Source organism: Microtus oregoni, unplaced genomic scaffold, assembly GCF_018167655.1.
Source record: "Microtus oregoni isolate MIOR12 unplaced genomic scaffold, Mior012 000015F_ref0000493, whole genome shotgun sequence".
NCBI lineage: Eukaryota > Metazoa > Chordata > Mammalia > Rodentia > Cricetidae > Microtus > Microtus oregoni.
Genome location: NW_024543074.1, coordinates 42722490 through 42749828, shown reverse-complemented (window position 1 = coordinate 42749828; position 27339 = coordinate 42722490). Strand labels below are relative to the sequence as shown.

The window sequence follows — 27339 nt, the reverse complement described above, 5'->3', positions numbered from 1 at the left end:
ACAGGCACCTTACCTCTAGTGGACCCCACATCCACCCTGGTACTGTGATAGGAAGGATGTCAAGATGCTCTTCTGTTCTAAGACTGAAATGCCTGGGGAGTCGGTCTTGACCTCCAAGGAGCATCCCCTGCCTGTTTTAAGGGGCTAACCTTTCTCCCTGTGCACTGGGCCACATTTCAGTTGGAAGCTAACTTTTCTGGGGAGGGGAAAAGGGGGAAAAAAGTCACCCAAGGAGTCATCCGGAGATCGTTCTATCTAAAAACCAAGCCAGGGAACTTTTACGACAGGTTAGTTCTGTGCAAATACTTAGCTGGATGAACTATCGATGACAAAGGGCAGTCCTTTGGAGGTTACTCCCAGGTCCACAGGAACTCATTTGCTTTGGCAAGATTTGGGAGAGACTGAAGTGGCACATTGCTCCCCTTGGCAGAAGCTAGCTCATCTCAAATTAGTGAATTTTATCTGAAATCCAGATGAGACTCAAGAACTTACCAAGCCTGAGATAAGGCAAACACAGCATTGGTCCAGTGGTGCAACCACCCAGGCATGTTGGAAGCCAGTCCAATCTGGTTTGGAAGCCCCATGACTCGTTTGAACAGTCATTTCATTTTTTTTTTTTTTTTTTTTTTTTTTTACTGCCACCCTTTGGGTAGAACTGTCAAGTTCTTGCGTGGATCCCAGCAGAGCTGTCACCAGGTTGATCCTGACGAAAACAAGAGGGCTTCAAAGTAGTTACGGTTTTGTCTTGACCACTTCGCTTTTGAGACAGGGTTCTGTTGTTTAGCTCTGGCAGGACTAGAACTCCGTATGTAGCTCAGGGTTAGATCTTTCTGTTTCTACCTCCGCGTGCTGGGAGTATAGTTATGCGCCGCCACAGCTGCTGTCTCGGCCACTCTGATTCACTTTATTTCAAGCCTATGGCAATGGAAGACATGTATTTTGTCCAGTTTTTCAAGTTTTTTTTTTCTTTTCTTTTTGAGGCTACTGAGGCCCCTGCTATATCTTGTAAGCAGAACTCTGGTTGCTTAAATGGGGGGAGGGAGGGAAGAGAACATGCCCCTTAGCCCTCTGTTATCAGGAGTATGCATGCCAGCATGCAGTAGGCATTGTATGTGTGTCCAGCATGAGAAAGAAGCAAGATGAGCCCCTTGGGAGTCTAGCTCATTCATCTCATTTGAACTTGTTAGTGGTGATATTATCATGGAATATCATATATATCACGGAAGATGGAATCATTATGACATGATATTGGATGGGTTTAAAATGTTGTGCAATTTATCTCATCCAACTTTTAGCTCCATTGATATTACTCTGGCTAAACCGGCGTGCTGAGAGCACAGTGCCTTTTCATGTGAGGTAGAAATGCATCTAACATGGAGAACGTTAACCTACCCAACTGCTTCTGTCATCCCCTGCCCCCCAAGCTAAGGCCTGGGGACAATATCTCCTGAGGGAGATACTCTGAACTGCTCCCTCGAAATACCCCTCCTCGATTGGTCATGGGAAGGAAGCAAATTCCCGAGGAAAAACCGTGTCACTTTGTGCATTTGCACCTGTGATGGCGTCGCAGCACCTGGTTCCTGTCTGTGTTTTCTCCTTCATACCATTTTTCTCCTCGTCTGATTTTGTGTCTGGAATAAATCTTCTCTAGGTTGGGAAGTGATTTCTTTAGATGCAGCTAAGAATGAGAACAACATGTTGGACTCTTTCCTCCAGGTCTGCCCTTTAGTTAGACCAACAACGAGATGATGTGTGGACCACAAACTCGGCTCTAGAAACACCTTCAGTATACTGCCAAGGATGTGGTTCGGCGGTCGAGCACTAGTCTTGCATGCCACAGGCTGTGGGTTCAATCCCGAGTCACAATGGGGCAGGGGGCACAGAACACAGGGCTTCACTGTCGGCAGCGTGCATGACGTATGGAAAAACCTTTTTCAGTCAGTGTTCATGGTGCGCTCCACACAGAATCATAGCTTTCAGGGCTGGGACTGGCTCAGTCAATAAAGTGCTTGTTGTACAAGCATAAGGACCTGAGTTTGGATCCCCAGAACCACATAGAAGCTGGGTACAGAACCTCTCATCTCTCTCTACACACACACACACAAACACACACACGCGCGCGCACACACACACACACATGCACTTCAAAATAAATAAAGAAGCCTGACTCCCAAGCTCCTGTCTAGCTCCGGGGCCTTTTTGGCCTAAACCCTTAGAATTTAATGAGATGAACTGATGACCTTTAGGATGTGGGCTCCCAGTGACTACTTTGCGTGCTTCCGAGATCAAGGCAAAGCAGGCTCATGTATCATGGAGCTGTTCAAGGAGAGACCTTGAACAGGGAAATGGACTGCCCGGGGTTTTGCGCACATCAAGTTGTCTACTGGACAGTTAGTCCAAGAACAAGGGGATCCAGAAACAAGCATCTATTTAGTGCTTAGGGTTCTTGTTTTGAGTTGAGGGGGGATTTGACTATATGTTTTCTCTTCTAATTTCATTTTCCCTTTCATTTCTAAACCTGGAATGAGAGAGAAGATCTACTGGACACCCCTTCTTTTCTGGAACATTGATCAGTATTCCTGTTTCAGTTGGCACTTATTTGAAGACTGCTTCTTTTCCCCCCAAACACTTGCTGGGAGAAGTAGCTGGGCAGCTACTAAATGGGGAGAGCCATTTAGCTGCTTAACGGGCAGATGAGACCACCAAATGGTAAATGGTTGCCATGGACATAGTCTCATGATTTGGGCTCAGAACCCTTGAGCACCCCAAGAGCGAGGTGCCTCTAGTCCCTGCACCCCCCCCCCCGAATTATTCACACTCACACCAGGGCTCACCCCGCTCAATTTCAAGACCAGCCCTTAGAGACGATGCTTATCTTTGGCTCCTGTGCCTTTCCTTCTTCTTCACCTTGAATGGATGGTAAAGGAATTCTAGGCTTCAGAAAGCTCTTATCCTAACTCTTCACTCCGGCCAAGTCTAAACCTTACTGACACAAGGGTTCCATCCTCTGCAGGACCACAAGTAAGGAACATGGTCCTATCCCCCAAACAGCAGATTCTCATCTGCTCTTAGGCTCACTCCTCTTTGTCTTCAAACTTTAGTAGCCACTCAGTGGCTTCACCTCAGTTAAGTCCCCTGTGTATCAAGCCTTAGTAATAGATTATTAACCTTGAAGATGGGTTAGTGGGTTTATGATGTTTGTGACTACATTTTGAGACAAAGAAGAGTGAACATTGGCTTTTTTGTTTGTCAAGACAGGGTTTCTCTGTGTAGCCCTAGGTGTCTTGGAACTCAACTGTAGACCAGAATGTCCTCAGATCCACAGAGATCCACCTGCCTCTGCCTCCTGAGTGCTGGGATTAAAGGCATATGCCACCACCGTGGAACATTGGCTTTTGATCAAGATCTTTGATCTCTAATCTAGTAAAAGATGATATCCACCAGCATTTGAGAGATAACTAGGATGTTAAACATTTATATACTGAGATATACTTAAACAAACATCCATACTTTTGATCTGTAGCTCTCAGATGCATTTTAGTGCAATAGCTCATCTATATTCTACTTTTAATAACAAAACATTGATCATTTAATTTCTTCAATGTTATGCTCATCAACAGTTTGGAAAGTTAAGGTTTCTTCAAGATCATGGAAAGTTAAATAATTTGTTGAAGGTTAAAAAACACGTACACGGAAGAGAGAAATGGACACCAGCCAGTCTCAAACCTCAGTTCCCCATCCTCTGTGGGACCAGGCCTGGATACCTTCTGTCGGGCTTTGTCTTGGGCTAGTTACCTTTGACTCTTACGACTCACCGTGTGCTGTGGGTGCTTCATCTTGACTGGGTGTTAAAGGTGCTCTAGGCTTTGGAGTCACACTGCTTAGGGAAACTATGGGTGGGTTGAGAGAGCTTCCAGAGGGTGAGCTCCCTTCCCTTCTTCTCTGTAAGTATCCCAGCCTCCTATACTAGACCCCTCCTTTGAAGGCTTCTCTCCCCGATAAAAACCTACACTGTTGTCCGTCACTCACCCTTTGTCTGTCTCCCCTTTTCGCCAGTCCACATACCAGGCAAGCGCTCTTCCAACGGAGAGTTCTTCATTTCTGTTTGTCCTCTCTGTTACTGGGATGTCAGAGTCCAGCAGACTAAACCCTTGCCAGGATGCATGTTTTCCTTGCACAGACAGAGTTCTCATGGTTGAGCCAGTAAAGCAAGGCACATTCTCTCCTCTCTTGTCATAGACTGTTGCTACTGTTTCTTAGAACTAGATAAAAAGAAAGTGGCTCTCACTTTAGACTGCTGAAGTAGAAAAACAGAATCCATATTCTATTTAAAGAATGTGCTTCCTGCTTGCTTGGGTGGAGGCATCTTTTTCCAGTTGATTCAATGGGTAGAAGTCATTCACCCACTCAGAGACTTATTGGCCACTTACCAATCCAAGAAACAGCCTGGGAAAATCCAGCCTCACCTGCCTGGGCAGAGTAAAGGGTGGGTGGAAAGTGCTGAAGCTGTTCCTGAAATAGATACTGATAGCTTCTAGCGTGGTGTTCATCATTCTGAACCGGGCTTCCAGTCTGACTGGGAAAAGGCTCTGACTCTCCGAGCCCTGAAGAGGATACACTCTTCTTGTCATCCTCTCCGAAGGATGCAGTTACTGCCGGGGATGTGACAACCCCCTTTGGCTTCAGCAGGTTGCAATCAAGTAAGACAGAAGACCATTATCAGTGGCAGTACCACCTTGACTGGAGAGCCAAGCTGCCCTGCAGTCTTACGTCATGGCGCCTCACAAGACATTACTTCTTTTTTTTTTTTTTGACATTACTTCTTTTTATGATGCTCGTAAAGATGCATGCACTGGAGGAAGTGAACCAGCCTTCTTGTTTGTCTCCCAAGTGTGAAAAAAAAGGGCTATGGAAAATATTGGTACACTTCTGAAAGGAATTACTTTCCTATTTATTGATAGTTTAGAAGAGAAAATAATTAGGGTGATACTTCCTTTTTTCTTCTGGAGTTAATAGAAAAATAGATCTCTTTGTCTGTCTGTCTGTCTGTCTGTCTGTCTGTGTCTCCTCTCTCTCTCTCATACACACACAAACACACACCCCCCCCACACACACTCACATTTTCCATTATTGCCTTTGCCAAGAAGGGTCTTGCAGGTGCTAGGAAATTCCAGAAGAGGGCGGAGTGGAGCCGTTTATTTCGCAAAACAGTGGGCTCCCTGAAGCTAGCAGGGTGAGAGGCAGTTGGTGTCCCCACCTGGCTCCTATAATAAACTGCAGCTCTGGAGGTGAGTTGAAGTCATCTACTCCTGTGTGCCCCTTTCCAAGGCTCACACTATGCACGAGCAGCGTCAGTCTGTACTGAAGAAGAGCTTCAAAACCAGTGCGCCATTCTCTGCATGGACATCAGATTTCCATATACGGGACCATCCGTCTTTCACCAGTAATCTCGGGGCATAAGGCCCTTTGTGCTCAACCTGAAGGGGAACTAGGAAAGCCTTGCCCTGTATATTGGGATCACCTGAAAGCTTTGGCCTAACTTATCTAGTTCAAATCCCTTTCTTTTTTTCCTTCCCTCCTTCCTTCCCTTCTCTCTTTCTTCCTCTCTTTTTTGGGTTTTGATTAAAAGAGGAAAAACAAATTTGCAGATTTCCTGACAAAGAGAAGCAACAGGAATTGTGCTGGTCAGTGCACCTGTACATAAAACCTACACGCTTGCACCGAGCCCTGAGAAATCAAAACGATGGTAGGCTTTAGGCTGGGCGAAGATTCTCAGTGTAAGCAGAGAATCACAGCAGGTAGAGCCAGGGAGAGTTCAGATGCTATCCCGCTCTCCCCACAGCGCATTTGGAGAGAGCAAAGCTTGCAATGTACCCAAGAACACTCTGTGTATTAACTGTGGGCTTGACTCAAGCTGTCTCTTTGCTTATAGTCTGAAAGGCTTCAGTGACATTCTCCAGTATGTCTCAAAGATGTGAGCCCATTGCTTGCTGGATTTGGCACACAGGTCAGGCAGCTCACAATGGACCATTCCAAAATGATGACACGGGGACCCAGGAGCCCAGTTGAGACTGGGCAAATGGTTCATTGGTTTTTCTATCTCAGGGTGACTTCAGATGCTTGCCATGGAGACCGTTTTGGAAGGTGCTGGGTGCTTTTGTGTGAGAGACATGACTCAGCATAGATTCCGATGCTCCCCGTGGTCGCCCTATTCACCTAGACTGGAGTCACTCTGAGCACAGTAAGGAGAGGGCTCCCTTGATTATTTTCCATCACAGATGTTCATTACCTAAATGAAGGGAATGAAGTGCCTCTGGCAAGGGCTAATTGCAGCCTCTCCTAAGATGCGCAGCCTTGGAGTGACAAGATTCCTCTTCTTATACCATGGAAGATGCTCAGAGCACCACACACTGACATCTTCATCCTGAACTCTTCAAGGCCATCTTCACGTTTCCTGCTTTGAACATTTTTAGGGTGGGAAAAGACAGACCTCAGATGAGAGTCACCCACTCACGGGACTCCTACTGCTCAAGATTTCCCATAAGCAAAGGTCCTGTGTCCCCCTCACCCAGAGTCGAAATGTGGATTGTCCTTTTGGATCGTACAGTTGAAGAGGAGAGGAGGTTCAGGCCGGTTGACCTTAGACCTGGCGGGACACCAGCAGGGCAGTCTCATCCTCTTGGCTGCGTCGGGCATCTTCTTTACTCAGAGCTATTGGTCTTTGTCTTGGCTTCATCTGTTTTAGACCCATCTTGGTATTAGCTTCGATGCCACAAGGAAAGGAGGAAAACTCACCAGGAAAAGTGCATGGTAGGGGACAGGTGGACACCATCTCTTCATTCCACTCCTCCGTCCTGCCCCTGAGCTCCCTAGCTTGAGGGATATGAGCAAAGTGCCTGACTGATTGTCAGAGATCAATCTCTATCCTGCCTGTAACTCTGACCCAAGGCCAAGCCAGTAAAGTGCAAGGACAGAAGTGCCACTCCTGGGTCCTAGCCATGGAGCGCGGGGCTGGGACAGGCTTCGTGCCATGGGGACAGTGGTTCTGTGCATAGTCACATCTGCAACAGGACTCCCTCTTCCAGTTCAGTTCATCGCAGTCCCTGTCACTTTCCCTAGAGTGCCCTGGCTAGGCTGGGACCGTTCTGGCACTTCAGAGTTAGAAGGAAAGAGAAATATCTGTCTAACTTTCCTACATGTTAAAGCTGTGCAAAGCATCTTTTAAAAAAAAAGACTTATAAAAATATAATGGGGTCATTCCCCCAAACTTCCCATGTTATGATCTATGAAATGTCAAAATATAATGAATGGACTTTCTAAATATCACAGTCTCTTCCCACCCACACACAGAATGGGCAGCAGCAGCATCGGCGACCTCCCTTCTACCTCTTCAAACTTGATTCCCACCTGGCATTTGGGACCTGTTTCAGCCAGGTCCACATTCCCATAACATACCTGCTTGCAGTTCCAAAGGGACTCTCCAAAAAAATAGACATTTGGAAAAAAGTTCATGGGTTTACACTCAGTCTCTCCCCATATTATTTCTTGAGATTATTACTTTTTTTCAACAATAAAAAAGATTGCATATTGGTAATACAACGAGAAGACCATGGCGGCCATTGGGCTGGCGCTGAGTTGGGCTGGCATTGAAGCGCGGAAGCAAGAGGAGCAAGCTTGGCGCCCTGTGGGGGGTTCCTGGATTCCCCATCCTCAGGCTTCCACAATGGTCCTTCTCCTCAGTCACTTCCTGCTGTTGGTCTACCTTTATCCATCTCCATGACCCACGCCGCTGTCACGTGACCCTCTTGAAGCAGAGGTGGAATGGCTTTTTGGCATGTGTCAACAGGGGTCAGCTTGAAGATCGATATGGCATTTGTAAGGGCGTGATGTGGGCACATACCACAGCAAGCTTGCTAGTGACCATATCTACTCTGGGAGAAGTTGTCCATCACTTTGAGGACTTTAAAAGTTTAAGCAGTTACTAGGCTGATTTAAAAGATGCATCTTTTGTTCTCATGGGTTTTGCATTAATGTTAAGCATGGTTATATGTCATATATTACACTGTTTTCCTGCTCTGGGGCAGGCAGCACTGACCTCCAAACAGGATACCCCCCCCGGACTTGAATTTTGAAAGCTGTGATTCCCCAATCCCCCTCCCTGACCCCCACCCTAACCCTCATGGTCCTCAGTTGCTGTATTTGAAAAGGCTTCCCCACCACCTCATGCCCTTGGAGGCTAGATGAATATTGCCATACCCTGGAAGTATCCACCCTTGTGGTTTCTATTGCACTTGGAGGGAGATGGGTGTGCGCTCTCCCTCTCTCCCTCCTCCCCTGGCTCCCAGCCTCTGTGCTCCTCCCACCACCCTCTCCCAACCCTCCCTCCCTCCACAGCCATCACTTGTTGTGGACATCCTCTCTTCGAACAATCTTGTAGATGATCCAGTAGAACATGTTGAAGATTAGGAAGGCCATGGGGAAACCGATGCGCGATATCTTGTCGATCTTCTTGGCTCTTTGAATGAAGAGTTTCCGCATCTCCTCCGGGGACTTGGACGGTGCAGGAGGGGGGTTGGTGGTGTTGTTGTTGTTGGCACCCTTGACAGAGATGCCATCCTTGGCCTGCAGACAGGCTGGGCCCATCCCATAGGCGGAGAAGTTGAAGCGGCCTTCTCCACCCTCATCATCCTGAAACAGATTCAGCATGGGGCTCTACTTAAAATAAGACAAGGGCTGGGCACCCTCCCTGCAAGGCACTCCCCTTGGGGACCAGGCCATGCCATCTGATCCTCCCTGTCTCTCAGGCTTTGTGTCCCCAGTTGCTGGAGGCAGTCTGGCTGGCTGGGGAGTTCGGCCTTATAGAGGGGCGCCACTCACCTGCGGAAACAGATGCAAGCCAGGGGATGGGAATGGGTACAGATTCTGAGGTCTGAGTTCCGCGCCAGGTTGTGGGTCTTTGTCATTTACTGACTTGTGACCTCAGTCCGCTAACTTCCTTCCCTTGCCTGAGAATTATTTTAAGGTTTCTTCTCAAGACTTTTTCATCTTTGGAGGCTTCACTGAGTAGCTGACTCCAGGCTGGCCTGGGGTTTGATGAGGGTTTCCAAGGATAGTTTGGAGACATCCCCTGCTTTGCCTCTGTTCTGTTGCCCTCTCCCGTATTCCCCACCCTGTGATGGCCTGGGAAGGAGCAGAAAGCTCCTGGCTTTCCCATGTTACAAGCCAGGGAAGCCATGGCTTCTTCCTGCCTCATGTTTCCACACCATCACCTTCAAGAGTCTTCTGATTCCCAGAAGCTTGTCAAAGGCTCTTTGTCATTTGGCCCCAACTTACCTTTCCAGTCCCACCCCACTTCCCATGTGATCTGCACCCCTGCTGGCTTTGTTGACCTTCTCTTTCTTTGTAAAATGCTTGATCCCAGATCCTAGTGGTTCATCCCTTTCCCCAGGTCAGCTCCATTTTGCCCTGGCCAGTCCCCTACACTTGCAGCTCCACAACAGGACCAGAAGGCCAAGGAGTTTGTTTTCTGTGTATATGTGCACTCATAAGTGTGTGGTACATGTGTGCATGCATGGGTACATGTGAAGGCCAGAGGTTGACGTCAGGAATCTTTCTAGATCCTTGTCCTTACTTGTTGAGACAAGGTCTCTCAGTTGAACCCAGAGCTCACCAGTTCAGCTTGTCTGGCTGGCCAGCTTGCTCCGGGGATCTCCTGTGTCTGCCTCCCTGGAGCTGAGCTCACAGGCAGGTTACCCCCATCTGCCTGCCTCCCTGGAGCTGAGCTCACAGGCCAGTTACCCCCATCTGCCTGCCTCCCTGGAGCTGAGATCACAGGCAGGTTACCCCACCTGCCTGCCTCCCTGGAGCTGAGATCACAGGCAGGTTACCCCACCTGCCTGCCTCCCTGGAGCTGAGATCACAGGCAGGTTACCCCCATCTGCCTGCCTCCCTGGAGCTGAGCTCACAGGCAGGTTACCCCACCTGCCAGGCACTTCTGGTTCTCATGCTTAAGCCAGAAGCACTTTAGTGTCTGAACTGTCTACCCAGGCCAAGGCCAGTGTTTTGGCTGCAAGCTGGCTGCCAACTCAGTGTGTGGTGCTGGCAAGATTCACCAGCTCCTATCGCCCTCCTGGACACCAAGAGCTCCCAGGAGAGGAATTCTGTCTTGCTTGTTCCCCGAAAGACAATGCAGATGAGAGTAAGAAATGCAATCCAGGATCCAATACTCCGATCTCCCCGTGCCTCTGCCACCCTAGGACTTTCCATCATCTCCGTCTCCCTGCCTCAGTATGTCAAATGCTGGGACTGTGGGCGTGTGCGACTATGCTGTGTTCTGCTAAGGACTTTCTAGCAGGCTGACACTGACCTCAGGATAGTTAAATTCTCCCAGTGCTAACGAAGGCCTCAGATTCCCTGGAGTGTGTCCACCTGCTCCATCTCCCTGCATGCCATTCTCTGTGTGACATTATTCTTCAGTCACCAGGAAGCATTTCCTCACATTTGAGGATGTTGAGCTTTTCCTCTTTGGTCCAGTTCAAGTTATTCTCTCTGCTATGCTTCTGCCTCCCAAATGGGAGCCCTGGCCTCCCCTCTTAGCTGCCCCTTGAGCTCCCAAAGACAGGCTAGCTGTCATGCAGAGTGCCCTGAATGCCACTGATCCCACTGAAATCTGACATTGCCTCTCCCATTGAGAATAGTAGTTCTCAACCAGTGGGTGGCGGCCCCTTTTGGGGTTGGGGGACAAACTGCCTTTTCATAGGGGTTGCCTAAGATTATCAGAAAACACAGATATTAACACGATAATTCATAGCAGTAGGAAAATTACAGTTTTGAAGTAGCAATGAAAATAGTTTTATGGTTGGGGGTCCCCACAACGCGAGGAACTGCAGAGGGCTGCGGTGTTAGGGAGGTTGAGAAGCACCGTGTTAGTGAGTAAGCTTGTGAGGGCTGCCATGGTGCAGCCTGTCCTCCCAGCATCTGGAAGTAGAAGCCAGAGGATCAAGAGTTCTAGACCAGCTGAGTCACACAGATGGAGGTCAGCTTGAAGTATGTGAGGCCCCGTCCCTCAAACCAGGAACAGCCAGCTCACAAAACCCAACAGGAAACAAACACCGAGCACACGGACATGTTCTTTTAGTGCGGAAGCACAAACCCTAGCAAGATTATTACTTCAATAAATGAAATCTTCATCAGCCCCCAGCCTCTTCAATTTTTTTCTTAGACTTATTTATTTTATGTGCATGGATGTTTTTCCTGCATGTATGTTTGCGTTCTAAGTGCACACAGTGCCTTCAGAGGCCAGAAGAGAGTGCTGGGTATCCTGGACCTGGAGCTGCAGGCAGTGTGGGCTACCATTGTGTGTGCTGAGAATCAGACCTGGGTCCTCTACAAGAACAGCAAGTGTTCCTAATGTTTGAGCCAGCTCTCCAGCCTACCCAGCCTCCTTTTAAATATTTTCTTCTTTTCACTCTTTTGGTTTATCCAAGGGGGTTCTGCATCCTGCGTCAGACACATGACTAATGCCCAGGAAACGATCAGTGAGCCCATCTGGCTCAGCATTCACTGTGGAGGGCAGAGAATGTGGGGCAGAGCACGAGGGAGGGAAGACAGGTGCAGAGCAAACACTGGAAGGCTGTGGAGGCCTCACACCAAGGCCAAGAAGAGGAGTGGGGGAAGCCAGCAGCCAGCACATTCCTAGACCCAGGACCTGGCAAGCGACCTGGGACTTTATAATATCCAAACGTGAACTTGCCCTTACTGTTAGGAGGCAGAGAATAGAAACGGTTGTCCCCCCTCCCTTTTTTATGGCGGTTGTCACCACACAACACAACACAGTACCAGTGCAGACACCCAGTGTGGTACTGTATGACCCAGCATGGTAATAGATGACCCAGAAATGTAAATGGTCTCCACACATCTGCCGCTCTAACTCAGAGCTAAGGCCTGTAACACCGAGCAACACTGAATGCTCTAGAAGAGGTCAGACTGGAGAGGTGGCTCAGGACTTAAGAACACGGACTGTTCTTGCAGAGGACCTGGGTTTGGTTCCCAGCACCCGCATAGTGGCTCACAACTGTCTCTAATTCCAGTTCTAGAGGATTCAGTGCCCTTTTATTTTGTCTCCTCTGGTACCAGGAGCATACATACACACAGGCAAAATACTCATAGACATAAAATAAAAATAAAAAAAATTAAAAGATTTAAAAATGAACAAAACAGGTGTGGGCTGATAAGAAGGCTAAGTGGGTAAAAATGTTTGCTGCTAAGCCTGAAAACCTGAGTTCAATCCCCAGGACCCATACAATAGGAGAGCATGGGTTATTTTTTAAAATAATATATATGCATAGATTAAATAATATATATGCATATATATTATTTAACTTTATTTTATGTGTATTGGTGTGAATATATCAGTATATTAAATCCCCTGGGACTGGAGTTACAGTTGTGAATTGTCACATGGGTGCTGGGAATTGAACCCAGGCCCTCTGGAAAAAAAGCCAGTGCTTTTTAACTGCTGAGCCATCTTTCCAGCCCAAGAATGTATTCTTACAAGTTATTTTCTGATCTCCATAATTCTGCACATGCAGACATACATGGATATTTGTGAGTGTACACACACACACACACACACACACACACACGCTCAAGGCCAGCCCGGGCTACATGAGCTGTCTCAAAAGACAAATAAGAGGAAAACCTTGGAATGACACTGCAGGAAATGTACACAATGAACCAACCATCTCTAGACAAACAGGAGCCCCTCCACCACATGAATCCCACTGCATATAATGGGCTCTATTGGGATGGGAAACACCACAGTAGCTTTCCTAGACACTTTTGGAGAGTTATGTTCCACCTTCCTATCTGTTACACATTGGTAGGGAAAGAGGTTTGGCCCCTTCTAGCTAGACAGTGGCCCCTTGTATGCTGGAGAAAAGAAATACCTGAGGAATGACTGGAAAAGGCTTGCTATTCTGACTACAACCAGCAGGTGACAGCACAAGCACGGTCATCTTCCTGGAGACACTTGGGGATGGAGCAAGAAACAGACTATGAATCATAGACTATGGAACCCACAGGAGGGATCCAGAGCTCTTGTTGAGTCTGGGCCCCCACAGACCCCTCCCAGTGATCCTTCTAATGAGGTGGGCCAGGGACTTGGAAGACTGGATGCTCTCTGCCCAGCAAATGAGACAACAACTGGGAATGTGGGAAAACAGTGGGACTTGGGGAGCCTGGCCCAGATCATCGGCCTAGAGAAATCCAGGTTGGAGCTAGTTCCTTGCCACTCATCATCAAAGCTCCAAAACCTGCGTAGGCTTCCTACTCAAGGGAGGTTTCTATAGCCCAGATCTACAGGACTCCAGTCAAGCCGCACCCAGATGCCAATGGGGAGGTCTTCCATTGTGTGGGCCCAAGTAACCAACCTTGGCTTCTGATGCTCAGACCAAGTGCAGAGCCTTGTGAATGAGCTCACATCAGTTCATCTGTACCCAAGGGGAGTGATGATGTGAGCTGGGTCTGTGGTGAGCTGGAGCGTGTGTGCTCTGCCTAAGGGCAGCTCCATTGTGCAGATACACATGGGGATGGGTACTCAATTTTGTTAAAGGTGGCAAGCGTTTCAGATGGTGCCAGAAGTTCGTGGCTCAAGTGGCTTTCTATATATTTTATTCCTTAAAAAATTTTATTTTAGGGGCTGACAAGATAACTCAGCAGTTAACAGCACTGACTGCTCTTCTGGAGGAACTGGGTTCAATTCCCAGCACCTACATGGTGGCTCACAACTGTCTGTAACTCCAAGACCTGACATCCTCACAAAGACATGCATGCAGACAAGACATCCAATGTACATACAATAAAAGTGAACAAACCATTAAAATTATTTTATGTGTATGTGTGAATGCCTGTAAGGTATGTGCCCAGTGTTCTCTGAGGTCAAAGAAGGCATTGAATCTCCTGGAGTTACCAGTGGTTGTGAATTAACATTTGTATCCTCAGAATTGAACCTGTCCTATGTTCTTTATTTTTTGTTTGTTTTCTTTTTTTTTTTTAAATGAAACATTTATTTATTTATTATTTATACAGTTTTCTGCCTGCATGTATCCTGCAGGCCAGAAGAGGGCACCAACTCTCATTACAGATGGTTGTGACCTGCTGGGAATTGAACTCAGGATCTCTGGAAAAGCGGCCAGTACTCTTAACCACTGAACTATCTCTCCACTCCCCGTTTGTTTGTTTTCTGAGGCAGGTTTCTCTGTGTAGCCCTGGCTGTCCTGGAACTTGCTCTGTAGATCAGACTGGCTTTGAACTCACAGAGATTTGTCTGCCTCAGCATCCCAAGTGCTGGGATTAAAGGTGTGTACCACTAACACCCAGCTAAGACTGTGTTCTTAACCACTGAGCCAGCTCTCCAACCCCTTTCCCTTTATCCCTTTCTACCCCTTTCTGTCTCTCCCTTCTCTCCTTCCTTCTCTCCCTTCCCTTTTTTCTTTGTAGCCAAGGCTAGCCTTGATCTCTTTACCTCAACAATGATTTTATTGGACTTACGGAACTCACAGGAACATGGAGACTCCACAGCAGCCACAGTGGAAAGTCTTTGCCCAGTCTGGATGATGGCTTCCCTATAGCTGCCTAGAGGCTTTCTCTAATTCAGATAACCTTTTCTAGCTTTTAACTTTGAACATTTGATCCTCCTGCCTCAGTTTTCAGAGTGCTGGGATTACAGTGGAAATCACTGCACATCATTTTACTTTTTTTTTTTTTTTTGGTTTTTCGAGACAGGGTTTCTCTGTGGCTTTGGAGCCTGTCCTGGAACTAGCTCTGTAGACCAGGCTGGCCTCGAACTCACAGAGATCCGCCTGCCTCTGCCTCTCGAGTGCTGGGATTAAAGGCGTGCGCCACCATCGCCCGGCTTACTTTTTTTTTTTTTTTTTTTTTTTTGAGAAAAGGTCTCATGTAGCTCAAGCTTATCTTGAGCTTGACATAGCAAAGGATGACGCTGAACTTCTGATTCTCCTACCTCTACCTGCAAGCACTGGGATTATAGGTGTGCACTCACGTCTGGATTTATGCAGTGTGAGGCATGGAACTGGGGGCTTCACAAATGCTAGGTGAGCAATCTACCAACAGAGCCACACCCCAACCTCCCCTTTTTTTTGAGAGTGCTATGCTGTAGCCCAGGCTGACCTTGAACCCCCAATCCTCCTGCTTCTGCCTACAAATGGTTACTATTTCAAAGGAGACACTTGGTTCCTAAAGGACAGTAGGAAGGGCTAAACCTTCTAGGAGGCTCCATCCAGCCTGCCAAATCTTTTCCAGTACAGACATAGAAAGACCTTGCTGTCTGGGCCCCAGGAAGATTGTCCTGTGGCCGATTGGCGAGAATGAATTGAATCATGTTTGCCGATGTTTACCATACGAAGGGGGAGCTGTGTGTGTAATAGTTTTAATCCTTGACACTGGTGGGATAGGGACAAAGAAAGTTTAAAGCTTCCTTGGAACCTCTGACTTCATCCTCAGCGTAGTCTCCTACCAAGCCAGTTTTTATAGATGATGATGAAACTGAGCCCAGAGACAGGCCAGCTTGAAGCCACATTGAGAAAGCAAGCAGCAGGCCTGCCCCAGCCTGCCCTGTCTACAGGATGAAGCTGATTATCATCGTGACTGTGGGCATTTGCTTCTTGGTGCCACTTGATAATCCCTACAGCACTGCTACTGTGGCTCCTGTAACCAAGCACGTCATCATTCATCAGGGGAAAAGTTAAGGTTTTCAGGGTTTGACCCTTGACTCTCACTTGCCTTACCCCTGGGACAGCCCAATGAAGCCAGGGTCACGGGACTGCTCCTAGCTCTTCCTCTGTCCACCAGTTGCCCCTCCCTAGGCCACGCCCCAAAGGCCTACCTTGTGATGTCGCCGCTTCCTCCTAAATCGCAGCAGCTCCTTGTGTTGCCGGGACACGAAGTTCACGGCCGCATATTCCAGCAGAGCCGAGAACACGAAGAGCAGGCAAACAGCCATCCAGATGTCAATAGCTTTCACATAGGACACCTGGAGTGAAGGTGGGAGAAAGCACGGGGAGGTGAGGGGAGAGGAAAAGGTCCGGAAATAGTGGGTGCAAGATTCCAGAAATAAGCAGTTTGTAAGCTTTAGGTCCTGCCCTGTTCTGAACAGTGCGATGAACTCTCGCGTTGTCCTACTCCACCCTGCCGATAACATAAGCCATTCTCTCCCAAGCATATCCACTCTGTGTTCACTACCCTTCTCCCAGTCACGGTGTGGCCACGCGCATTATCAGATGGACCCTGGCCAAAGCTTAATTTACTTAATAATGGCTCCAAAATGCAAACACAGAGATGTTGGGAATTTGGATATGATCAGAAAAGCTACAAAAGGCGTCTTTTAAACAAAACGGCAAAGTTCTCAATTTAATATGGAAAGTACCTTTTGTTGACATTGCTAAGATCTACATCAGTAACACATTTTTATTTTAAGAAAATCCTAACCTTTTTTTAAATTTTACAGGTTTATTTTTTATTTTATGTTTTTTTATATATAGATATTTTGCCTCTCTCTCTCTCTCTCTCTCTCTCTCTCTCTCTCTGTGTGTGTGTGTGTGTGTGTCTATGTACCACATGCCTGCAGTTCCTTAAGAGGCCAGAGAGGGCACAGGACCCCATGGGACTGCAGCTACAGAAAGTTATGAGCTACCATGTGGGTGCTGGGAATTGAACCTGGGTCCTCTAGAAAAGCAGTCAGTACTCTTAACCACTGGGCCATCTCTCCAGCCTAAGGATACGTTTAAAAATTTTATTTTTAAATTATACGTTTCAGTGTATATTTGCATGTGAGTATAGCATCTGCAGAGACAAGATGAGGTCATCAGATCTTCTGGAGCTGGAGTTATAGACAGCTGTGAGCTGCCCAGTGTGGTTCTGGGAACTGAACTTGGGTCCTCTGCAAGAGCAGCAAGCACCCTTAACCCCTGAGCCATCTGTCCAGCACTACGGCAGAACACATTGTCGACAAAATATGGTACACATAGGAAAGGAATATGGCATATAGGGTTTGATACCATTGTCTTTGCATGCAATTGCCAGAGGGAGAGCACAGTGGAGTGTCCCTAGAGTATGATCCCCGGGGATAAGAGGAGATTGTTGTGTTGCGTGTGGATGGAGCACTGCTTGCTCTTCAGTAACTTCCCTCACTCCCCTCTGCTCTTCAGTAACTTCCCTCACTCCCCTCTGCTCTTCAGTAACTCCCCTCACTCCCCTCTGCTCTTCAGTAACTCCCCTCACTCCCCTCTGCTCTTCAGTAACTCCCCTCACTCCCCTCTGCTCTTCAGTAACTTCCCTCACTCCCCTCTGCTCTTCAGTAACTCCCCTCACTCCCCTCTGCTCTTCAGCTGGGATATTAGGATGGAAGGAACAGAGGAAGATAGAGAAAGCACATGGAACAAGCTGGGCAGAATGTCAGGGAAAAGATATGATGCCGACGTGAGAAGGGAAGAGAGGAGGATGGCGCACTGGAGTGGAACATCGTATCCCAGTTTGGGAGGATGCTGGACTGAGCGTTGGCAGGAAAGGAGGCTGTCAGCAAGCAGCACTGTCAGACCCCCAGAAACTGTGCCTTCACAGAATCATTGACTGCACTGGCAGAAACTGCTACAGTCACGTGACCTAGACCTCTGTTGATTAATACCAAAGGCTCATAGCCATCCGGAGGGAATTTATTCAAGGAAAGCAGTTGATGGCTGAGAGATGGCTCAGTGGAAAAGGGCACTTGCTGACAAGCCCGATGACCTGAGTTCAAACCCCAGGACCCACGCGGTGGAAGTGAAGAACCAACTCTCCTAAGTTGTTCTCTGACTCTGTTGTTTATATGTGCCATCCCCCCCCTCCAATGGACGAAAAAGTAACAACAACAACAACAAAAGCAGCTAGATTGTGGAGAGACTAGCAAGTTCATAGCATTGCTTTAAAACAATTGAAAGCTGGTATCTTTTACCCATCATGTCTCTGCTTCCCCAACCCTGAAGATCAACTAATCTGCTTTGTGTTTCTGTGGCTTCTCTGTTCTGAACATTCCCGAATTCCATTATGAAATAATATTACAACATGTCTCCTTCCATGCCTGGTTTATGTCACTTATAATATTTTTTAGGCTCATCTAACTGTTACATACAACAGTGGTGATTTATTTGCATTTATTTATTTTTAAGTATTTATTTTCTATTTATTTGTATGTCTGTGCATGCATTTGTATGTGTAGACGTACATGAGTGCAGGGCCTGTGGAGGCCAGAAGAGGCCATCAGTTCCCCCTAGAGCTGGGGTTACAGGTGGTTTATGCACTGCCCTACATTTGTGCTGGGAACCCAATGTCAGTCTTCAGCAAGAGAAGCAAGTGCTCTTAGCTGCTGAGCTGTCTCTCCAACCTCAACAGTTTATTTTTGGTTGTGAGCCTAGCCTTTAACGGCTGAGCCGCCCCTCCAGGCCTCAACAGTTTATTTTTATGGCTTAATAATATTCGATTGTATGGATACACAGCACTGTTTTTGTCCATCCATTGGACGCTGGATATCAGTTATCTCCATCTTTTGGTGGAACTCAGAGTGAGGCTGTGATCCGCCCTGTAGAGAGTCTGTGTGCCCTGATTCATTTCCCCTGGGGGCTTCGGGCGCTTTAACCGGCTCTTCTCCCATCCTAACCCTCCAGACCACAGTAGCCTTGAAAATCAGCAGCCGGAAAAGCCCAGTAATAACCAACCACCAGGCAGCCACTGGAGAGGGCAGAGGAGCTGCTTGACTCTGGTTCCCAGGGCCTTGCCCTCTGCCTTTGGCCTCCTCTGCTCTCCCCTTAGAACGCCTGCTTACTGGCTGCTTTTCTTTGACCTGATTTGGAGTGGGCCCTGGGAACAGTTTTCATTTGTGTCTTTTTAATTGGGGGGACATTGGTTGAAAACAATTAGTGGCAGTTGCTATCAGAGGCACTGAGGCAAAGCGATAGGTTAATCAAAAACACGAAAGAGGGGACTGGGGCGAGAGCTCAGTAGTGGGGCACTTGCCCGGCAAGCTCAAAGGCCTGGGTTCAAGCCTTTGCAATGCCAAATAAAAAGTTCAGGAAAGCGAGCTACCTATGTCACAAGATGCCATCACAGCAGGCTAATCTGTGAGTGTTCATGGACAATCCAGGACACCCTGACCCCCAGCAGGAAGTAAAGGCTGAAGTCAAGCGGTGCACTGCCTGACTAATGCTGACTCTAGCAGACTTTCTCAGGAGGAGATGGGGGACATTCCATAAAAATCTGTGGTTTTTGTGTGGCCACCAGGCTGAGTGAGCCAGACTTCAATGGTTGCCATAACACAGAATACAGGGTTCACAGAACCAGCTCGGACAAAGAATAAATGTCAACAATAAGTCCTTAGGGGGGTAGAACCCGAGTTCCAAAAATTGCCAGGTTGTATTATGTAATATGAGCGATTTATTGGGTGTGCAAAACTAGCAAACAAACACTCAAAACAAAAAATAACTCTCCCACCAGAAAAATATGACCCAGTTACAGGAAAAAAAGAATATGGATCAAAGAGGTGGCACCTGAGGACACCAGATATCAGACTTAACAGGCTTAACACTTTATTTTATTTTTAGTTATGTGTATGCATTGTGTCCATGTATGAGTATTTGTACAAAAGGCTAGAGGCATTGGATCCTATGGGGTTGGATATATAGGAAGCTGTGTTGTGGGAGCAGGGAATTGAACTAAGGTCCTCTGCAGGATCAGTGAGTGCTTTTAATCTCTAAGCCATGTATCTAGTTCCTTTATTTTTATTATTCTTAAAGATAGGATATCATATAGCTGGCCTTGAACTTGCTGTATAGCTGAGGATGACTTAGAACTCCTGATGCTTCTGTCTCTGCCTTCTAAGGGCATGTGTGCCACTATCATACCGGATAGAGAAAGACATTAAATTAGTTATCTTAAATATATTCAAGCAATTGAAAGAACTGTGTGTATGAATTTGAGCGTGGTTTCATACATACATCTTTAGTCCCATGACTAAGGAGGTTGAGGGTGGAGGATTGCCATGTATTCAAGGCCAGCCTGGGCTACAGAGCAGTCTGCCTCAAATAAAACAAAAACAACACAAAGAAGCTAAAGGAACATTTGAGAACGTTCTCTCACCAAACAGGACACATTAGTAGAAAGGTAAAAATTATAAGAGAGCCAAACGAAAACTCTGATGTTGAAAGTCAATAATTAAGATGGGAATTTCACTAGAGAGACAGCAGTGGGTATGAGGAGGTAGAAGAAAGAACCAGAGAATGTGGAGAGAAGTCAGCAGTGTTGAGATCATGAGTATGTGGGGAAGAATGAGGGGAGAGGAGCACAGCCACAGAGACTCATGGGAAACCACCAAAGCCACCAACACATGATGACTAGAGCTTCAGAAGAGGCAAAAAGAGGTAGAATAATTGATCAATAACCTACCCTATGCCTATCATCTGTTTAATAATCAACTCTCAGTTATCTCTCAATCTATTAATAACCTATCATCTATCTATATATCATTGATCTTCTATAACGTCCTCCAGCTGTCTACTCATCTGTCATGTATGTATGTATGTATGCATATATGTATGATCTGTCTATCTGTTCTTGTTTCTTTTTTGTTGCTGGGACAAATGCTCTGACCCACAGCTACTAGGGGAGGAAAGGGCTTATTTGGATGACACTTCCAGGTCACATTTCATTACTGAGGGAAATCAGGGTGGGAACTCAGAGTGATACTCGAAGCAGAGACCACGGACGGAAGAATCTTACTTGCTGGCTTCCTCTCTGTTCACTTGTGCTCAGCTAGCTTTCTTATATAGCTCTGGATCACCTACATAGGGACGGCACTGCCCACAGTGGGCTGGGATTTCCTACATCAATTAACAATTAAGACAATCCCTCCGTAGACATGCCCACAGACCAATGTGATCTGTGCAACCCCTCAGTTGAGAATCCCTTAGATGACTCTAGGTTGTATTGAGTTGATACTTAATGCTAGCTAGAAGTGTTTATGTATGTATGTATGTATGTATGCATGCATGAATGTATTTATGTCTACATGTATGCCATCTAATATATCTGTCTACCTTATCTACAAATAGCATCTTTCTATACTATTTGGCTATTTCTGTATCTATCTTATCTCCTTATATAGATAAACAAAACATAAGTACTAACAATTGGTGAATGTAGGTGAAGGTCATGGAGTGTGTCTCGGATACTCTTTCGGTGTCCCTGTGTAAAAGCAGAAGCGATGTGTGGCCCTGACTGGAAACGGTGTAGACACTGTTTATCACCAGCCTGGGCCTGGCTTGAATAGCAGAGCACAGTGCTGTGTCTGGTGCTAGCAGACAGAGTGGGAAGTGCCTTGGACAGTTAGAGTGAATGGAGCAGAAACTGGGCCTGGCATTAGGGAAACGCAGAGCAGGATGAAGCAGCGATAGGCAGCGGTGTGGTACATCTCAGGAGGGTGTCAAGGAGTGGGGCACGGCGGCAGAGTTATTCCTCACAGGGGGCATGGAGGGACAGCAGTGTAGGGAACAGAAGGTATGTCTAGTGCTAAGGGTGAATCAAGCAGTCTGTGTTGAGTCTGGTGGGAGGACTGAGGAGACAGAACGCTGAGTCAGACAAGCATGGAATAATTTAGCAACCTGGGACTCCATACACCCTTCTCCAGACAATGCATATAACAACCTAGGTCCCCCTACCCCCTGCATCATGCTGTATGCCCACTGTGGATAGATAATGGATAATGGCCATGAAGAACTTGCCCTTTGTGGATAGTTTCTATTCAAATATTTTCCTGGATGTATCTGGGTATAGGAAGGAGGGGGCTGATCCAGTCTGATTTGGTTTTGGAATCATGAGCGGTACGGCATAGTGTGTCCTCTGAACAAACTGGTAGGGAAAATTCTCTCTTTACCATCTTTTGTTGCTGTTGTTCTTTGTTTTGAGACAGGGGATCGTTATGTAGTACTGGCTAGTTGGGAACTCACTATGTAGATCAGGTTGGCCTCAGACCTCAGAGATCTACTTGCTTCTGCTTGCCAAGTGCTGGGATTAAAGGCATGTGCCACCATACCCTGACCCTTATTTACGGTTTTATACCTCTACATAATTGGGTGTACATATGATTAAAATCAAATGCATCTTGGAAAAGAGCATGCACAATAAAGCTTATATAACTCGAATCTGTCAATCACAATAGAGAACCACCCAGATCATATTCATTAGTCATCAGTCCCACCCAGGACCCATAAAAAGAAGTCCCACACAGTGACTGGGCCCTTGAGCCCTCTCTCACTCAGGTGACCTGCTGCTGCTCTCTTTGGCAGGGTACCTAATTTATATTCTGGATTTACTTACGAATAAAGTTTTCCTACTATTTTGCAAACTGTATTCATCTTCCCTCACCCTCTAATTCTTTGAATAAGATGCTAAGAACCTAGAAACTGTGGTCCAGACAGAGACTTCTGGAAACAATGCTACATGCAGCATGCATATACATTGTGACACACTATATGCTCCTCATGTCTCAGGCAGGGATGAGGGGTGCTGGCTTCTTCTCTATTCTAGGGTTCAGTACTCCCCAATGGTGCCACTCACCTTGGGTAGGGAGGCTCGGGAGCCAGAGCTCTGTGTGGTCATGGTGAGCACAGTGGTGATGCCGAGCCCCACACGAGCTGGTGCAGCATCCATGTTGATCCAGAAGGAGATCCAGGACAGAATGACGATAAGCAGGCTGGGGATGTACATCTGGATCAGGTAGTAGCCCATCTGCCGCTCCAGGTGGAATCGGGCCTCAATGCAGGTGAATTTACCTGCAAGGAATGACAGTAAAGGAGCCACGGAACATGACAGAGAGTAGCAGCGGTATTAGGGTCAGCTTGACTAGAGTCCTGATTCAGCCCCATGCTGTCTGTACTCAAAGGCAAGTGCTTGAATTGTTCTGTGCCTCAGTTTCCTCACCTAGGGTAAATGGTGTAACACAGTTGACCCTCCATATCTGTGGGTTCTACATTGCTGGTTTTAGCCAAGTGCAAGTAGAAATAAATATTCAGAAGAAGTTCATCTCCTCTGAATGTATGCAGGCTTTGTTCCTGTCATCGCACCTCAGACAACAGGCAAACATCTGTGTACACAGCATTTATGCTGAGTTAGGTATTGTCAGTCACCCTAAGATAATGTGTGCAGAAAGATGTGTGTGTGTCATATGCAGACACTGCCCCACTCTACCAAGGGGACTTGAGCATCTTTGGCATCTTTGCCTCTAGGTATCTGAGGGGGTCCTGGAGACAACCTGCTGGGAACACTAGAGGATGAACAATACACACTCCATATGGTGACTCTTTTTTAAAAATTTACATTTATTTATTCATCTGTGGGGTGTGTATGCACAAGTGGGCATGCCATACCATGGCCCTTGTGTGGAGGTCAGAGAACAGAGAGTGAATTTATCCTTCCACCATGTGGCTCCCGAGGAGCAACCTACGGTTGCCAGGCTTAGTGGCAAGCCCTTTACCCTTGGAATCCTCTTGCCAGCCCTCATATAGCGGCTCTTATGGTTTTAGTGGGGTGAAATGAGATGGTGCTGATGAAGAACTCTGACAGTCCTCACACATTGTGGGTACTCAGCAGCCTCATTTGCCACCACCATCATGACCACTGTTGTCATTATAATTATCATCATCACCAACGTCATTATCACTGTCATCTTGATCACCATTGTCCTTTCAGAATCGTTACCACCTTCATGACTGCCACCATCATTGGGATCAGCTTAATTGCCATCTTCATAATTTTCATTATCTTCACCATTATTAATTATTTAATTATCTTCACTCACCACTGCCACCGCCACCACCACCACCATCACCACCACCATCATTATTTTTTTGCTAAGAGAGAGTACAGGTGGAGTTTCCAGGCCCTTCTGCTTTGGTGTCCCCAAACATGACTCAATTCTATCACTTCTTGTAAACCTTTTGTTTGATGACTCTTATTGAGATGTTCATACCCACACTCTTGGACATCTTTATTTCTTCCTAAGTATTTCTTTCTTTCAACTCTTGGGTTTTAAAGTGACTTAATCCCAACTCTGCTTAAGAATCCCTTTGTTTGCTCTTTCTTTTCTTATATGAAACATTTCCTATTCTCTACAGGACAGTTCAAACTCTCTAGACTGTCCTGCCCAGTTGACCTCTGACCTGTATTTCTAGCAATTTCCCTCTTCCATTACCCTAATGGTCACTCTCTGTCCCCTGTCCTTGTCTGGAGCATGCCTACTCTGTTACCCTTCTGAACTTTATCTTGCCAGTATCTTTGCTCCTCTTCCTTCCCTTGGCCCAGGAAATGCCTTTTCTCCTGCAGGAACGCTTATTCACAAAGTGGCAGAAGGCTCCTTTCCTTGATGTGTTCTCAGCTCTGCTCCTGAGATCACCCAAGCCTTGAAGTCACAGAACAGCTGGTGAGTGAGGGAGTCAGCCAGTCTCTCTCTTTCCATCTCTGGCACTGGACTGTGCAGCCTTTTTTCTCTTTTCACTCATGTATTGCTGGAACTGGGACCATGCCTGTCCCAGGGAAGGGTCTCAGTTCCTGTCTACTGAAGCCGGGGACCAGGAGATTTCATGGGGCTCCATGTGATCAGTGCCCTGTCCATCTTTCACCTCTGTCCCCATAGGGCTTGATCCAAGACTGTAAAGGTAAAGAGTGGAGGAGGGAAGGAGAGGGAAGGTTCCCTGCCCATCCGCCTCTTTCCACCTCTTGGCTGCTGTCAGTAATGCTGTTGCGGGCACAGAACAATCACGTCTCTGAAATCCTTCCTTTACTTTCCAGATGGATATATAAAAGGTTATTGTTGCATCAGGATGCAATGGATGAGAAGAGAAAAATAATAGAGTATTAGTCTTAAAAATAAGAAAATTGGGCAGAGGAGATGGCTTATTGGGTGAAATTCTTGTTTGGGTGAGCAGCTGTAATCCCAGTGCTGGGGAGGAGGCAGGTGAATCCCAGGAGCTTTCTGTCAGCCAGTCTACCCCAAACGTTAGTCCCAGTTTAAAAAGAAAGCAGAGAGTGATAGAGGAAGGTACCTGCCATCCTCTGACTTCTTTGTGCACAAGCATAGTAAAACGTATTTGTATATACACACACGAGATAGATAGATAGATAGATAGATAGATAGATCCTGCCATTTTCAAATATATGAATGGAATTGGCAGGCCCTTTCCTACCAAGTGAAGTGAGCCAGCTACAAAGACAAGTACTCTTCCATTTCAGTTATGCATATGGTCTGTGGCAAGCAAACTCACAGAAGCGGAAGGTGGAATGGTGGAGTTTAAGTGAGATAGTGGCCAAAGGGTGCAAAGACTCAGTCATGCAAGATTATTAAACTCTGGAGATGTTGTACTGTGTTCCTGGTCCTGATCCATACACACAGTCCTTCAGCCCTTTGCCAAGAGGGTGGATCTTAGGTGCACGTGTTTGTACATGCACACGCATATCCGTTAGCTTGATTGTGGTCTCCATTTTACAAAAGATAGCACGCACATTAAGGTGTACATCTTCAATACATACACTATTAAATTCTGTCAGTCAATTCTAGCCCAGGAAAGAGTGGGATAAAAAGGAAAATGCCGCACACTGGTAAAGCCTGTGGCTTGGGAGGATCTGTTGTGTCATTTGGACCCATGGTCAGTGGTTACTCATGGTGGCCACCAGGAGCCCTGTTATCTCAGAGTCAGCACACTCAGGGGCGAAGTACATCTTCAGCCATCCGGAGACTTCTGTGCAGTGACCCAGAAAGCTGTAACTGCCCTAGGCAGACCAGAGCCCAGGCTGCCTGTCTCTCACAGGGGCTTCCACTTACAGTGGCTTCTCCTGTGCCCCTGTCTGCCTGGACTTGCCATTCTCCTATAGCAGGTACACCTCCCCTCTGCTCAGCTGGGGTCAGGCACAGCTTCTTACGAGTATGCCAGTTAGCACACTGGTCCTCTTGCCCCTCCCAACAGTGTTCACACGAGCTGGCTTCCTGTCTGAGATGGGGTATAGATGGTCTTATGTTCTAATCCCAGTTCCTTCCTGAATTCAGCCTCTCCTAGCAAAGGTTAGACCCGTCATGGACGACAGACAGCTGACCAAGTATCTGGGGTTCCCCTTCTCTACCCACCATGGCTCCCAGAGAATGGACCAATTTCTAATGTTTACTGATTACCATTTAGAACCATGGCCTCCCAGCTCCCTCTTGCTTGTGTGGGTCCAAGGCAAGCACTTTACTTCTGCACACAAGTTTCTGTGTGGCAGAGCCCACACTCCGTCTACCAACTCCCCCTCCTTGCCTCAGCAGCAGGACCCCCTACCCAGAATAAAGAGTATTTATTAGCTTCCTTTGTAATTAGGTGTGGCCTGGGCTTATGTTAGCATCTCCAGGACTCACAGAAATAACATCTTAATGGCATTTTTTTTTGGTCCAAACCTATTCCATTAACCACCAGCTGATAAACACAGACCACGCAGTTCTGCGACTGGATGGTGTCTGAGATGCCCTGGGGATGGCATGACAGTCTCTGGCACCCACCTGTGTTGTAGTGCTTGGTGCAGTATCTCAGGTCCTTCTCCTCTTTCAGGATAAACTGAGGCAGGGTCAGTCCATCTGCCACCTGCACCGCTCCCTGCTCCTGCCACTCAAAGATGAGGTCATTCATGGTGTATCCAACTGGGAGGGATCAGGAGAAGGAACAGTCAGCAGCAAGGTCTCTGTGTTACACTTAGGGTGGGGGGCTTGGTGAAGCCTCAGATCACGGTGGAGGCCAGGGAATTCCATTGCCTTTTCTTCTTTACCTCCCTTGTATAGGAGGTGAATTGTTGAAATTCATTCCCCAGCCCTCCCATCTAGCTTGGTCCTGGGGCCCTTGCTCCTCACTCCAGGATGAAGGATGATTGACAACCAACACTTCTTGCACATGCCACTCCCAAAAACTTCCCCTTTTGTTCTCTACAGGTTTTCCTTTAGGGGGTGAATCTACCAGGTGTGATCTTAATGAGAAGTGTAAGTGGGAAATGGTGGCCCAATCAAGGCAACCAGATTTCTGTTCCAGGACCAGCTCTTTTTTATTTTCTTGAGACATGGTCTCATGTAGCCCAGGCTAGCCTCAAACTCACTATCTAGCTGGATCTGTCTTCAAACTCACAATCCTTCTGCTTCAGCCTCCTTTGGCGTACATGACCTAGGTAGTTTCTACCTTGTGTGTGTGGTGTAGCATATATATACATATATATATATGTATGTAT

At 47.0% G+C, this 27339-nt stretch overlaps 1 protein-coding gene and 1 long non-coding RNA gene across 3 annotated transcripts in view; both read right to left on the bottom strand.

Moving 5' to 3' along the window:
* Positions 1–607: 607 nt before the first annotated feature.
* On the bottom strand, positions 608–8097 carry LOC121457181. Its single transcript, XR_005975683.1, has 2 exons — positions 7456–8097; positions 608–915 (listed from the first exon to the last, which is right to left on the bottom strand). It is a non-coding gene; the product is annotated as an uncharacterized LOC121457181 (long non-coding RNA).
* A 300-nt stretch (positions 8098–8397) lies between these two features.
* The window catches only part of Glra1 (glycine receptor alpha 1), an 85650-nt gene continuing 66708 nt past the window's right edge, over positions 8398–27339 (bottom strand). The window contains exons 6-9 of one of the 2 annotated variants that reach the window (XM_041665020.1): positions 26627–26764; positions 22660–22874; positions 15905–16051; positions 8398–8712 (exon numbers count right to left, since the gene is read on the bottom strand). In XM_041665020.1, coding sequence (XP_041520954.1) covers positions 8398–8712; positions 15905–16051; positions 22660–22874; positions 26627–26764 — 815 coding nt within the window. The remainder of the gene's footprint in view (positions 8713–15904; positions 16052–22659; positions 22875–26626; positions 26765–27339) is intronic. The other variant, XM_041665021.1, reaches the window with a different exon arrangement.